The 15,708-nt window shown below is 52.6% G+C and overlaps 1 protein-coding gene across 1 annotated transcript in view; it reads right to left on the bottom strand.

Moving 5' to 3' along the window:
- ACOT11 (acyl-CoA thioesterase 11) overlaps positions 1 to 15,708 on the bottom strand; it is a gene marked incomplete at its 5' end in the record, with an annotated part of 45,424 nt that overhangs the window by 4,295 nt on the left and 25,421 nt on the right. The window contains 10 exons of the mRNA XM_079936408.1: positions 823 to 906; positions 1,240 to 1,302; positions 2,109 to 2,168; positions 3,600 to 3,744; positions 5,179 to 5,298; positions 6,492 to 6,648; positions 8,118 to 8,253; positions 8,721 to 8,819; positions 9,586 to 9,646; positions 15,534 to 15,603. Of these exons, the coding sequence (XP_079792534.1) occupies positions 823 to 906; positions 1,240 to 1,302; positions 2,109 to 2,168; positions 3,600 to 3,744; positions 5,179 to 5,298; positions 6,492 to 6,648; positions 8,118 to 8,253; positions 8,721 to 8,819; positions 9,586 to 9,646; positions 15,534 to 15,603 (995 nt within the window). The remainder of the gene's footprint in view (positions 1 to 822; positions 907 to 1,239; positions 1,303 to 2,108; positions 2,169 to 3,599; positions 3,745 to 5,178; positions 5,299 to 6,491; positions 6,649 to 8,117; positions 8,254 to 8,720; positions 8,820 to 9,585; positions 9,647 to 15,533; positions 15,604 to 15,708) is intronic.

The following is a 15,708-nucleotide window of genomic DNA, read 5'->3' as shown; positions in this document are numbered from 1 at the left end:
AAGCACAGGATGGAACGGTACTCACTACGAAATGGAACAAACTCAAACAGGCACTCAACACGAGTGAATGACTTGTGCCAAGAGAAAGAAGTCAGATTGAAAGGTTATATACCGTATGACTCCCCGTATTGGGCATTCTCAAAATAGACAAAACTAAAGGGACAGAAAACTGATCCGTGGTTTCCTGGGGCTGGGGGTGGGAAGAGGCTTGACCACCATGGGGAATGAGAGAAACTGGGGGGATTATGGAAATGTTCTGTATCTTGATTATGGTAGCGATTCTGTAACTTTATGTGTTTTCCCAACTAGTAGCATTATACAGTAAAAAGGGGACATTTCACTACATGTAAATTATACCTCGATTTTCTTAATGTGGAAAAATTTTGTTAAAAGGAGATAAAGAAGCAGGGGCCGACACAACAACAGAACGAATCCTCAGAGCCAGGTGCCGTCCAGCCCCCTAAAGTCACAGGCCAAAGTGGCAGAGCTCAAGTCCTCCCTCAGCCCGCGCTTGCCCCAGGCCCCCATCCCAGCAGTGCGTCACTGTAGAAGGAGCAGAGAGAGGGAGGACGCAGCGGGGGAGGATGAAATGGGTGGCAAGAAGGTGGGTGGGCAGGAGAGGATCCGGAGGGGGGACCCCCACTCCAGGCCCTGGCGGGGCAGGTTTGCTTCTCTAACTGGGCTGGTTTCATGGCCTCATCCAGCTCCCTTTAAGGAAACTCCCTTTGACTGGAGTGCTTTGAGAGGGTTTTTGTGTCTCACAGTCAGCCACCTCTGGTGGCTCCGAGGAGGAAGGAAAGCTGGGAGGGTGGGGTCAGCTACCTGGCTGGTCTCTGAGGACAGCACCCAGTTGTCCCTGGCCACGAGCATCTTCAGGGAGGAGACGTTGTTGTAGCTCAGGTACACCTGGACAGAGCACACAGAGAAGCCTCAACTTCCGCCTTCCTCGGGGGCTCCGTGCCGGGCTGCGCTGGGGCGGGGAGAGGAAACTGGACGTGAAGGAAGGGGCCCTTGGCTTTGGGAAAGGAGGCCGGGGCTTGGCAGACTCCTCCTCCTCTTGGGGCCCCAGCTCCCTCCTGCCAAGCAAAGGGACACAGGAAAGCCCTGGGCTACCTGTGCCAGTCTTGAGGCAGCAGTATCCTGTCCCCTCCGGGCCTACCTCCAAACCCGCTCACAAGAGGGGAGGATCGGGGATCCCAACGGGCCTGAGAACGGGCCGCTCAGAGCAGAAGGCCTTACCTGGTTGCTAGGGTCCCAGGGGACAGAGAGGGGCATCTCCGCCTGCTTACAGGACACAATGTACTTCCTGGGAGAGAGGGAAAACAACAACCTTGTTCCCTTGGGAGCCCATCTCTTTCCACAGACTTCACTGCTGGCTTACTGTGTGCCAGGCCCTGTGCTCAGCCCAGCGGCGTGGGAGAGACTCCTGTCTGGCCAGGGAGACTGGATGGGACACAGAAAACAGCAGCTGAGGACATACACACTCAGAGGCGGGGGCGGGCTGGGGGAAAGGTGCAGACCCCCAACACCCTTGCTAAGCGACTTCACCCTATGCCTCAGTGTCCTCAGCTGTAAAATGGGATCAGTGGTCACACCTGCCTCCTCATGGGGTCGTCACAGGGAGAACAGTGCCTGGCACATGGTAAACCCTCCACATATGCGCACTTTTCTTATTAACATCGGAGGGTGAATCCTGGTGCGTTGACAGCCCTTTCAAGTTTGTGAAGTGCTTTCACAGCAGAGTCATTCACACCTGGATTTGCTTCTTAAGCAATTGCATCTCCTCTCAGAGCCTTTCTTTCTTCATCTGCCAAACGGGCATCAGATTCAATGGGAGGAACACAAGAAGTAAATTTGGTCACACCTGGCCAGGTTCAAATTCTCATTCTGCCCATCATTCCTATCTGAGTGCCCATGGCCACCTAATCCCTCTGTCCTCACCTGTACAAGGGGCCAGTAAGATCACTGTGTCATGAGGCCAAGACCAGAGGCTGCCTGGATGTAAAGGCCCAGCCCAGGGGAAGCACCGAAGAAACACAAGTTCCCAGGGCCAGGGAGCAGACAGGGAAGCCCTAGAGCCGTGTCCACTCTCACCACCCGGCCCCCACTTTCCTGTCCAGGCGAATCTTCTTCCTGGCACTGGCCTCTCGGTACCGCCGCTCGCCATCCTGGGGAGAGGAGACAGACTGTGGTGCAGGAGGGACAAACAGCTTGCCCCCGCCCCCATTACTGCCTGCCCCCTTCCCCAAAGGGCCCAAGGAGACCCTCCCTGCAGCCCTAAAGTGAAGTTCAGATCTCACTGGGGCAGCCTGCACAGGACAGTGCCCCGTCGCTGAGCCCCAGCCCCAGCTTCCCCTGAGGCTCCCTGAGTGACTCTGGGAACACCACCTGCCCTCACTGTACCTGCTTCCTCCTCCGTAAAAGGGGATCCCCAAAGGGCACTTACAATGCTAAGAACCCACATTTATTGAGAACTTGCTATGGGCAGACATGCTTCTGAAGTGTTTTCCATGCAAAACTGCATCTAAGCATTATTGGCACTAGTACTATCCCCAATTATTTTATTTCATTTCATTTCATTTTATTATTTTAATTGCCTGCGCTGTGTGGCTTGCGGGATCTCAGTTCCCCCCACCAGGGACTGAACCCGGGCCACGGCAGTGAAAGCCCAGAATCCTAGCCACTAGGCCACCAGGGAACTCCCAGTACTATCCCCATTTTACAGAGGAGGAAACTGAGTCACGGAAAGTCTAAGTGGCTCAGCCAAGGTCACAGGGCTAAGGAGTGGGGACGGGAACAGAGCCCAGACGGCCTGAACCCAGAGCCCACCCTCTGAACCACTACTTCTAACGTCTCCCGACTCGTGAACGTTAAGTGGCAAAAGCCTGAAAGGGCCTCGTGGACTGTCTACAGTCCCACCGCCAGGCTCCCTGCTCCTCCGGCCACCACCCATCCTGACTGCCCAGCTCTGGAGCGGGGGTCTTCACAGCCCATGCTCAGTCTTGTAAGGTGGGTGGGCTGGGTGGGTGACCTTCCTGGAGAGAAGGGGCAACCTCTCCAAGGTCACTCCCTGGCCCCCTAGAAGCAAGCCCGAGCCGCGCCCAAAGGAGGCACAAGGGAACATTGTTTAGAGCCAGCCTTGAACCCAGGTCCCTGACTCTCATTTCTATGCTTTTTGCTCCCCTGTCACCATGGTCAGAGCAGTCGCCACATACTCAGCCCGGAGCAAGGTCAGTATCTCCCCAACAGCCCTGCGAGGCAGGAACTGCAGATACACCCTCCTTATAGATGGGGAGTGAAAGCTCACAGAGGGCACCTGCTAGAACGTGGCCAAGGTGGGGTTCCAACCCACCTCTGACCCCAAAGCCAGTGCTCTTACAGCTCTGCAGGCTCATGAATGCCTGTTAACACCCAGCACGTGGTCTGAGTTCTTCCAGGAAGCACAGGGTGCCTTCCTTGCACAAGGAGCATCCCCGGGGGCGGGTTATACCGGGGCACTCGGGGCTGGCTGGGCCCCGGCAGAAGGACAGAGCTGGGTCCACTCCCCAGTCCTATCACCCTGGGCAGAGAGGGAGGGGGGCTGGTAGTGGGGCACTCACCCCAGGCTGGGGCCGAATCCAGGGCAACATCTGAGGCTGGTTATCTGCATCGAGGACCACAAAGGTCATGAAGGCACTGTTGATGTGCCGCCGCTGGGTCTCGGCCTCCTGGCGGTAGGCCTCCACACACACGCCCACCTCCATGCTGAGGGGAAAGGAGGGCTGGTCTCAGCTGGAAAGACCTTCCCGAGGCCACCCCCTCCCCAACACGCACGCACACATGCACAGAGGCACACACGTACTCCTGCAGTTCCTCCCACAGCCCAGATCAGAGTCCGATGGGCAGGAAACCCAGAACTGTTCCCTTTCAACAATGTTTACAGAGTGCCCACTGCACCCCTGGCCCCATGCTTGTCACTGGGGTCACAGAAATGAATAAACCAGTCCAGTCCAGGTCCTCACGGGCTAACAGATAGGGGATGGGGCAACAAACGTCTATATAAAATACGTCACGTAAGCTGCAAAGGGTGATGGAAAGACATAAGAAAGGAGGTGGAGGGGCAGAGGCTAATTTGAGAAAATGTTCATCATACGCCTATTCACCAGCCCTCTAATAGCCGTAGCCATGCCCCTGACAGCTCGGTCGCTGCTGTTTCTGTTTCTCTGACTGTCGTTATGAATAATAAAAGAGCAGCCACCTCCATTGCCCCTCACTTAGGAAGGTCTGTGATCCCAGAATGTAGACGTTATGCAGATGGGGAAATCAAGACCTAGAACAGGGCGCTAACTTGCCCAAGGTCACGCAACAGTCAGGAAGGAAGAGAACCTGCACTAGGAACCAGGCCTCACAGCTCCTACCTAGTTCAGGGCTTTCCCCCTGCATGACAGTAGAATGTGTGATAGTCAGACTGTGAATAGTAAAATAATAATAATAATTTTAATAAGAAGCAGCAGGAATGGCTGACCTTCACTGAACGTTTTCTCTGGCATTCTACCAGTAACCCCTCATTGAATCCTCACAGCTACGAGGTAGTTGTGGTGAGCCCCATTTTACAAGTGAAAGAAATGAGACTCAGAGGGGTTAAGTAACTTGCCCAAAGTCACACAGCTGATAAGCCATGAACCAAATTTGAACCCAGGCAGCCTGGCTCCAGATCCCTCACTTTTAACAACTACGCTATCATTGAAAATGACCAAATCTTTGAAATCACCAAAAAGCTTTCATGGGGGTATCAGAATTCATTCCAAAGGTAAGGGCTCTGGGAACTAACTGCTGTTTTAGGAAAAGGGTAGGAAAGGGTTTGATAAACAAGGGAACACTGGCAAGAGGTGGCCCTGTGACCTGAGCATCCACAGTGTGGCAGGACCAGAGACAGGAGCCGGGGAGAGAGACAGAGACACACCAAGCACATAGTGTGACCTGTGACAGCGGCAGCACAGGGCTCGGGAGGCCAGAGAAGGAACATCAGAGCTGAATCTTGGTGATGGTAAAGGGACCCAGCAGCCAGGCAGAGTTCAGATCTCATAGACCTCGTCTACAGGGGAAACAGTTCCTGCAGTTTGGCAGGAAGGTCCCTTCTTATGTCAGGAAGAGCCCTCAACCCCAAGAGGCCCCATCTCGCCCATCCCAGCCCCATACCTGTTCTTGAAAGCGTTGTTCACGATGGCCTTCAGCACCAGACGGTCCCCAACCTGGGACGGGCCCCGGAAGTGGAACATCTCAATGGCCTTCAGCGTAGGGTGGGCATGGCACAGACGGCTGGAAGAGGCGGGAGTCAGGGGGACAGACAAAGGCCTCGAGTGCTTCAGCCACTGGCTTGGGCCAGCCTTCTCCTGCTGCCCCCATCCCCAGACCCAGCCCAGAACCACACGTACCACCCTCTGGCCCACCCACTCCCACCCAACCCAGTGACAGCTCTGCCCAGAGGAAGAGAACTAAAGTCCAATATCACAGCTTAGAATACTGAGGTCTACGTGCGTAGCTGGAAAAAAGCTGAATTTGAGGTGACATAGGAAAGGGCAGGGCTTGCGGTAAACCTTTTCCTTCTAACTTTTACACCCCAGCACCTGCTTTTCCTACTATCTGGAAGCCCTTCCTTACCCAAAGCTACTCGTCATTCAAGGCCCAGATGAAGTACTCCTCCTCCAGAAAGCCTTCCCTGACTATCCACACTCTGACCGTCCTCTGAGATCTTATCACTCTCATAGCCTGGTCTGCCCAAAATAGCATTGCTTATGTACTGCGTCCACAGGTTAAACACAGAGGAGGGGCCATTGGAGCTGGTCTCTAAAGGGTGAGGAAGAATGTGCCTGGCTGAGGAGAACGTGGGTTGGGGAGGGCACTCATGGCAGAGCGAACAGGAAGTACAAAGTCATGGAGGTATGAGAGTGCCAGTTAGTGAATGTCAGTTATCATAACTATAAAAACAAGCCCCGATACTTGGAACAGAACAAGACCTGGACTGGCACAGAGGTTATAGGAAAAGGAAGTAATTATTTCCACCTCTAGGGAGAAGGAAACAGTGAAAGAGGCTTCATGGAGGAGATGGGCAGGATTTTAGCAGACAAAGAATACTGGAGTTGGCATGGTGGGAAGCCAGCCAGGAGTGAAGGCGGGGGATGGGAGCATGGAGGATTGGAAGGGGAAAGGCAAATGGCTTGATTTGCAAGAAGTGTTAAGATCCAGGAAGCAAAAGCGAGTAGGGCCAGGGCAAGGGGAGGCCCTGGTGCCAGCCAGGGGGCTTGGCATTTCCCATGCCATGATGGGAACCACGGAAGGAATGGTGAGCTCACAGAAAATCATTCCTCTCTGGTTCTCTGGGTCTGAAAGAAGAGCCAAGCTTCTGAAGTCTTGAATGCCAGTACCAAGCTGGGGTTTCTCCCGCGGAGAGAGCTGGCCGAGGGAAGGAGGAAGAGAAAGGAGGGGAGGCACAGGCAGGCCACTTCCCTCACCTGGCTGCAATGGTGGCCACGTTCTCCATCCAGGCCATGATCTGGCCCCCGAAAGTATTGCCCTGGTGATTGGCGTGTGGGGGCAGGACCAGCTCCACACTCTCCACTCGGGTCTTCTCGGCTGGCACCATGCGACTACAGTCTCTGCTCTCCAGATCTGACCAGAGAGGCGCAGAGGGAGGGAGGCGGGGAGGTGAGAAAATTCCCAAGGGCAAACCCTCCCCATGCGCAGCCCAGGACCCCCATGCCCACCAGTCCACCCCACACAGATTCTTTTATTTATTCAGCACCAAGGAGGTGCCGTGCATCTCCCATCTCCTGGGGCGGTGGGGGGGGGTGGGGGGTGGGGTGGGGAGAGCTCATCAGGGAAGGCCTGTGAAAGAGGTAGCCTTTCACCTGGCTTGCAGGCTGTGCAGAGATGCCACAGGCAGGGAGGAGGGGAGGTTGAAGGCCTGAGCCAAGTTCTGGAGACCAGACAGGCAGGACAGTCACAGGGAGCAACGAGGCTTTGGCTTAGCTGGAGCTGAGGGCAAGTAAAGGGACAGCACCCGATGAGGCTGAGTGGCCAGCCAAGGGCCTGGATGCCAGGCTCAGGCATTTGGACTGACGCTTGGGTAGAAGGGCTGTCAAGACAGGAGGGATCTACAGGGGCTGCAGTGGGATGGATGGTTCCCGTGGGCCTTGACAACTGTAGAAAGAGCTGGGCCTGCCCAGCCACGGCCTCCGGGCCCAGCATAAATAACAGCACACGGAATTCAGAGCACAGCTCACTGCCTTCACTGGTGTTTGCTACTTCCGCCTGCTCTCTCTCCACTCTGGGCAGCTGAACCACCCTTGGTTGGTCCTAAAATTGCCTCCTTTAGGTTTCAAGGATGACTCTGCATTCTAGTGTTCTGGACATCAGTGAACAAATCCAAGGTCTCCCCTCTAGGCCTTTGCCCAGCCTGTGCCCTCTGTCAGAAAACCCTGCCTCACCTCTCCACCTGTCAAAATCCTCCCAGTCCCAAGTGGACCTTTGTGTGCTGGTACAGGACACTCTCCAAGATATGCTTTAAGGGGAGAGAAGCAAGATACAGAACAGTATGTACTGTATGTTTACTTTTGGGTAAAAAGAGAGGGCAAACTGGTAGGTAGTGTGCTTAAATATGCAGAGAATACTCTGGAAAGATGCCCCCAAATGACGAACAGTAGCTGCCTCTGGAGGGAGCCTTGGTTCTGGGGTAGAAGAGAGTCTTGCTTTTTACTCTATCTCTATGCCTACACCTATCTCTACCTACCTACCTACCTAGCTACCTATCTGTTTTTTTAAAAGTCCTAGGGTTTCAAGGCCAAGCTCAACACGACCTTCCCAAATACCTTGACTCCTAGAGACCCAAATGCATTTAGCGGATTAAAAGGGTTTTCTGTATGTCCCAGGTCCATCTTCATGGCTCCTGGGAGCTGGGCGAGATGTCCAAACGCTCCCTTTTCCCCAAAGGAACCTTGAGGCAAGAGGGCCATCCAGGCCTGAGGCCACCCATGGGTGGACACCCCAAGGAGACTCCCTTCCTCCCTCTGCTCAGTAAGGGCCCAGGACAGAGGGGGCCATGCAGGACATGGGCTGCCCTCCCCACGCACGGCGCTCACCATCCTGAATGACGCAGTTGGCCAGGAGGTCCTTGATGGTGTCTGTGTAGACCAGCCGCATGCGCCGGCGCTCGGCTGCCACGCTGTGCTCTGTCTTCTCCTCCTCGGTCCGCAGCGTGATCTGCTTCAGCTTCACCTGTGGCAGGGGGTGAGGTGGGGGGTGCTCAGGACAAGTTTCCTGGAATAGCGTGAGAGCCTGTCCCCCAAACGGCCAGCTCACGCCTGGGGCTGCTGGATGGTTACAAGTCTTGCCCCCTCTTTGTCCCCATCTTCCATCTCCCTGTTGACTGATACATCACTTTCATCCTCCAGTGTCCCTGTCCCCATCCTTGGGCAAAGGCACTGTGGATGGGGGGTGTTGACGCAGGACATGGGAGGCAATGGAGAGAACTGGAGGATCCTGGGGTGCGAGGTGCACAGGGAGAGGTGGGGAAAAGCAGAGTGGGGAGGCGCCTGGGGTTCAACCACAGCACAAGGTGGGCCTTCTTCTGGGGATTCCCTGCTGTGCCTCCACCTCTACCCCTCCACCAACCCCCAGAATCACCACGTAGACAGGCGCCCAGGTGGTCCAGCAGCATCGGGTGGTCAGGTGTAGCCACCTACCTTGGAGACCTCCCGGTGGGCCACAAAGGTGGCCAAGGCCTTGCACACACTCCACTGCTTGTCAGAGCACAGGTCCTCGGAGGCCACCTGGATGCCCACCTGGAGAGGAAGAGCAAGGTGGACGACTGAGGAGGGAGGAAACAGAGCTCACCAACCCGAGGGCCCGCAGGTGGAGACAGCAAGTCCCACCCCAGGCCTGGCCTCTGGTGCTTCTGTGTCACCTACCAAGTCCAGGGGGCTAGAGACCTGGGGTAGGTTCTGATTCTGCCCCTGGCTCCCTGGGACACCTTGAGCAAGTCACTTCCTTTCTCTGGGCCTCAGTTTCCTTATCTGTAAAATGGGAATGATGAGGCCCTCTTCCAGAGCTCACAGAGCCCCGTGCATCCCCAAAGAGTCCTCCCATTAAACCTTTAACAACCCTGCTGCATAGGAATCATGTTCCCATTCTACAATGTGCAGACAGAGGCTGTGGGAGGTAAGCTAATGGACGGAAGTCCAGCACCCTCCTCCAGACCACTGCCTTCAGGGTCAGGCACAGTGGCTATCTTCCCTGTATTCCTGAGACCACCTGGCTGCTGAAGAGAGGGTCTGAGACTAGGTGTGAAGACCCAGAAGGCTGGAAGTCAAGGCTCACATCAGAATCTACATGGCTTGGTGACCTGGGGCAAATCGCTTCCCCTCCCTAGCCTCAGTTTTCCCTTCTGTATTATGGATATTGGACATTGCCCTAGGATCCCCCCAACCCTGTCAGCTGTTTCAGAACTCTGCTGCCTCAATCGGGGCACTGTGAGTGTGAATGTGAGTGTGCCCGAGCTGGCGGCTGAGAATGAAGAGGAGGTAGAAACCCACCCACCCACCTGCTCACCTCCATACTGGAGTTGAAGGCCCGGTTCACCTTGGCCTTGATATTCACCACTTGTCCAACACTGAGGAGAGAAAAGCAGGAGGTAAGCTTTCCAAGTGGGGACAGAGGGAGAGAACAGGTGTCTCTGCTGAGAGGAACTGGCAGGAGAACATCATGGCATACGGAGCATATTCACATCTACCACGTCACTGAGTCCTCAAAGCAAACCGGCAAGACAGTGTTAGCACCTCATTCTACAGGTGGGGAAGCTGGGGCAAGAGAAGTGGCATGATGTCATTCATCTCCCCCTTTCTCCCGCTTCCCCTTGTCCAATGAATGCTCAAGCTTCTCCTTGCTCTCAGCTCAACAGTCCTTCCTAAGGAAAGCTCTCCCTACCCTCCTGGAGCCCCATAAGGTTCACCCTCCTAACACTTCTTCCAACAGATTGACCTCTGTCTCCCCCACAGTCCTTAAGCTCTGCTGGGGCAAGGATCATGTCTGTTTTGCTCACCACTGAATCTTCAAGTCCTTGCACATGGTACAAGGTAAGCCATGAATAGTGGCCTACTGAATTAATGAATTCCACAATTATTGAATGCCTACTAAGCACAAGATAACTATAAACACAGGGTAGGAAGGGAAAGAATACCTACTACGTGCCAGGTACTTTGCACGACCTCATTTGAACCTCAGAACAGGTTCGGCAGGTAGGTTTAGGGGGGACTGAGTATCAGAGAGGGTGAGCCATTTGCCTACGGTCACCCAGCTAAAGATGGACAGAGCCAGGATTCTAGACTGATTCTACTGAGCACCCTGCTCTTTCCAGCTGCAACTGTCCCTCTGGAATGACTCCCAGGTCCAGATGAACATCAGAATCCCTGAGCGAGCCACTTTGCTGCCCTGTGCTGACTTTTTTTATTATTTATTTATTTATTTATTTATTTATTTATTTTTGGCTGCGTTGGGTCTTCATTGCAGCGCGCAGGCTTCCATTAGTTGCGTCCAGCAGGGCTACTACGCGTCGTTGCGGTGCACGGGCTTCTTCTTATGGTGGCTTCTCTTTGTTGTGGAGCACGGGCTCTAGGCACGTGGGCTTCAATAGTTGTGGCGCACGGGCTTAGTTGCTCCGTGGCATGTGGGATCTTCCCGGACCAGGGCTCAAACCCATGTCCCCTGCACTGGCAGGCAGATTCTTAACCACTGAGCCACCAGGGAAGCCCTGACTTGTTCATTTCTGTTATTATTATTTTTTTTTAGTAGTTCTAATAGTCAGGTAAGGGACTATCACTTTTAGGAGATGCATGCTGACATATGGAGGGATGAAGTGTCATGATGTCTGCAACTTACTTTCAAATAGTTCACACAACAGTGATACTGTGGATTCCGTTCCAGACCATGGCAGTAAAGCAAATATCGCAATAAAGCGAGTCACACAATTTTTTTGGTTTCCTGGTGCATATAAAAGATACGTTTACACTATACTGTAGTGTATTAAGTATGCAATTGAAATATGTCTAAAAAGCAATATACATACCTTAATTTAAAAATACCTTCTTGGGACTTCCCTGGTAGCACAGTGGTTAAGAATCCGCCTGCCAATTGAGGGGACACAGGTTCGAGCCCTGTTCTGGGAAGATTCCACATGCCACGTAGCAACTAAGCCTGTGCGTCACAACTACTGAGCCTGTGCCCTAGAGCCCGCGAGCCACAACTACTGAGCCCGCATGCCACAGCTACTGAACCCCGTGTGCCTAGAGCCCGTGCTCCACAACAAGAGAAGCCACCGCAATGAGAAGCCTGCGCACCACAACAAAGAGTAGCCCCTGCTCGTGCAACTAGAGAAAGCCTGCGTGCAGCAATGAAGCCCCAATGCAGCCAAAAATAAATAATAAATAAATAAACTTATTAAAAAAAAAACTTTCTTGCTAAAAAATGCTAACCATCATCTGAGCCTTCAGCCAGTTGTAATCTTTTTGCAACAGTAACATCAAAGATCACTGATCACAGATCACCATAAAAAATATAATAATAATGAAAAAGTCTGAAATATTGCAAAAATTACCAAAATGTGACACAGAGACACTAAATGAGCCAATGTCATTGGAAAAATGAGGTCAATAGATTTGCCTGATTCAGGATTGCCACAAACCTTCAATTTGTAAAAAAATGCAATATCTGCAAAGTGCAATAAAATGAGGTACGCTTGTATTTATCCACATACAGATAAAGCAAATTAAGCAAAGTGTTCATTATTAACTCTCAGTAGGGATGATCACAGCACTATTCAACTTTCTATAATTTTGAAAGTTTTCATAATAAAAAAGTAGAAAAAAAAAACTTCCCTCATCCCCCAAGTAAAAATAAGTCTATTTTTTGCAGTACTAAAAAAAAGAGAAAGAAGTGTATGACCCTTCCCCTTCCTCCTCCTCCCCTCCCCCTCTCTAGCCCCCCCTCAAAGCCAAGCAGTAACCCATTTGGACTCCCAAGCTTCTCTTCCTTCCTGACTGTCCTCCATCTCACAGCTCAGGCCCAAACTGGCTCCATCCCCAGGGTCAGTGCCCAGCCTCCTTGGGGCCCCCTTCAGGCTGCTGATTTCCCAACACCCCTCCAGAGGCAGCTCCAACAAACAAATGTGACCCCTGTTCAAGCCCTTCCCCAAGACCAATTTACTAGCAGGGGACAGAGGAACATGTTAAATGACACCACAGTGATGCTAACAGCAAAACCCAGGTGATGAAGAACTCTAGAGAACAAATAACCAGGTTTCTTCAACAAATAAACTTTGGGCTTCCCTGGTGGCGCAGTGGTTAAGAATCCACCTGCCAGTGCAGGGGACACGGGTTTGAGCCCTGGTCCGGGAAGATCCCACATGCCATGAAGCAACTAAGCCCGTGGGCCACAACTACTGAGCTTGTGCTCTAGAGCCCATGAACCACAACTACTGAAGCCCACACACCTAGAGCCCGTGCTCAGCAACAAAGAGAAGCCACCACAATGAGAAGCCCACGCACCACAACAAAGAGTAGCCCCCACTTGCCGCAACTAGAGAAAGCCCGCGCACAGCAACGAAGAGCCAACGCAGACAAAAATAAACAAATAAATCTATTTATTTATAAAAACAAACTTCAAGAGAAGACAGAGGGAGAGGAAGCGGGGAGGAGAGGGTAGTTGGAGAGGGTGTTGTGGGGAGATGTAGGACCTAAGGGTTAAAAAAAAGACTTAAGAGGGGGCTTCCCTGGTGGCGCAGTGGCTGAGAGTTCGCCTGCCGATGCAGGGGACACGGGTTCCTGCCCCGGTCCGGGAAGATCCCACATGCCGCAGGGCGGCTAGGCCGCTGAGCCTGCGTGTCGGGAGCCTGTGCTCCGCAACGGGAGAGGCCACAACAGGGAGAGGCCTGCGTACCACAAAAAAAAAAAAAAGACTTAAGAGGGAAGTCCCTGGTGGTCCAGTGGTTAGGACTCGGCACTTTCATTGCCAGGGCCTGGGTTCGATCCCTGGGCAGGGAACTAAGATCCTGCAAGGCATGGCCAAAAAAAAAAAACATTTAAGAGACCTAGCAACCAATTGCAACCTGATTTGCATCCTGACTTGAGCAACAAAAATAACTGTAAAGCAAAACAAAATTAAAAAACAAATTCATGAGACATTGTTGGCAAATGAATGCTGACTGGATATTTGATGTTAGTGAGAAACTGTTCATTTTCTTTAGGTGTGGTAGTGGTATTGAAATTATGTTTTAAAAAGTTCTTATCCATTAGAGATACATTTTGTGATATTTTAATTTTTTTTTAGAATTTTAATTAAATTAAATTAATTTATTTGTTATGTTTTGGCTACGTTGGGTCTTCGTTGTGGCGTGTGGGCTTTCTCTAGTTGCGGTGAACAGGGGTTACTCTTGGTTGTGGTGCGCAGGCTTCTCACTGCAGTGGTTCCTCTTGTTGCGGAGCGCAGACTCTAGGCGTGCAGGCTTCAGTAGTTGTGGCACACAGGCTCAGTAGTTGTGGCACACAGGCTCAGTAGTTGTGGCACACAGGTTCTAGAGCGCAGGCTTAGTAGTTGTTGTGCACGGGCTTAGTTGCTCTGCGGCATGTGGGATCTTCCCAGACCAGGGCTCAAACCCGTGTCCCCTGCATTGGCAGGAGGATTCTTAACCACTGCGCCACAAGGGAAGTCCTTTGAGATATTTTTAAATGGCAAAAGCAAAAACAAACAAAAAAACCTTCCCCAGCTTTCCTCAGGTATGGTCAGGCCTTTCCTGGCCACCAATCATGCTCCAGGTCTCTCCCCAGTTTACCCTCCTTCCCAGGATCCTCTCCAGCTTTTCCCCCCACCCACACCCTTCTCTTCCCAGACTCACCTCCACTCCACTGGGTCCCGCAGCGTGTCCATCCATCATGTACACACCCCACCCCAGCCTTCTCTATCCCTTGCTCCTCCAACTGCCAGATCTCGTGTTGGCAACAGAGACCCAGAGCTGGCCCGGACACGGCTCCACTGGCCTACAAATTGTCACTACACACAGTACTGGACCCAGTTCAAACACCTCCTCCAGGAAGCCACCCTTGACTACCCTCTGTGCCACTCACTATACCCACCCCCAGACATATAGGCAATGAGGCCTGTTTGTTAAGAACAAGGGCTCTGGGGCCAGACTGCCTGGCTTGTTGTATGTCCTGGGTTCTCCACCAGCTGTATGACTTGAAGCAAGTTACTTCACTTCTCTGTGCCTCCGTTTTCTCACCTGTAAAATGAGGGTACTAATAGCCACGACCTCATAGGGTTGTTCTGAGGACTTAAGTTAATTAAAGAGACATTACCAATAACGCATCAATATTGGCTCATGGTGACAGAGGTACCATATGAATGTAAGACGTTAGTAACAGGGAATCTCGGTGTGGGGTATATGGGAACTCTGTACTATCTACAGTGTTTTTGCAAATCAAAAACCATTCTAAAATAAAAGACATTTAGAAAAAGTATTACAAAGCAACCATATGCAGAGATCATTATTACCCTGGAATTCACTGCTTTGAATTGAAATTATGTTTCTCTATCTGCCTCCCTGCATTCTGGGAGCTCCTGGGGCACAGGGACTATGTTCCAGTTGAATCTGTGGACCCCAAACCCAGCACGGGCCCTGGTCCACAAGCAGTGATGAATGACTACATAAGTGGATACAGGGACTAGCCAAACTTTTTCCTTAACCACAACTCGTGGGGCACCAGGAAGTCCTGAATGAGTCCTTGGCACTTGACGTCCTAGGCACTGAGAGAGTTTAAGAGCAGACCTGGGGGCCAAAGCACTGTATGTAGCCCTGCAGCCTGTCCTGGGCAGAGGGCTCAGCATGCTCCTTGGGTCCCAGCAAAGCTGTGCAGAGACAAAGCTCAGCACAGTGTAATGAGGAGTCTTCTAACCAGTATAGACAGTTAAAAAAAAAAAAAAAACCCAAAAAACCAGGAGGTAATGAGTTCCTCATCCCTGGGGGTACATGAGCAGAGGCTGAATGGTCCAAACTTCTGGGTCAGACTCTGCCAAGGCACCTTATCCAGGGACCTCCCTACAGTCTGATGACCAATGACCCACAGAGAATGTCCAAGCTCAAAAAGGCATTCACTGATTAAGTCTAAGCCCTTCCACTTTGAAGATAAGAAAACTGAGGACCAGAGAAAGAGACTGCCTTCCCCAAAGTCACACAGCACCCCATGATACTGCCTCAGCAGCACCCAACTCCAAGCCTGGCTGAGGGAGCTGCCAGCCACAGGGCAGCTTCCAGCCCACCGCCGTCCCAGAGACCTTGCAGACGAGACGGGTCACTGCTCACCAAAGGCTGCCCCCCCTCCATCTGCAGAGGCCCTCAGTCAGCTGAGGCAGGTTCCAGGCAGCACACAGGCTGAGCAGGCAGTAGATGGGGGAAGGGCTCTGGGCTCGTGATGGGGAGACCAGAAGGAAGGGCAGGAGGGGCCACTTACCTAATGGTGTGCTCAAAATAGATATCGTCCATGGAGGCCGTGACGCAGGGGCAGCCAGCATGCCTCTCCGCTGGCGTCAGGAGAAGAAAGCATGCGTTAGCAGCCTCCCCGTGACCCAGGCCTCTGATCAAACGTCAGACTGCCTAGCTAAGGCCTGCCTCCTCGCCCGTGCTCC

The sequence above is a fragment of the Stenella coeruleoalba genome, assembly GCF_951394435.1.
Source record: "Stenella coeruleoalba genome assembly, chromosome: 1".
Classification (NCBI taxonomy): Eukaryota; Metazoa; Chordata; class Mammalia; order Artiodactyla; family Delphinidae; genus Stenella; species Stenella coeruleoalba.
Note: the sequence above shows the minus strand (reverse complement) of the source record. Positions and strands in the feature narration are given on the sequence as shown.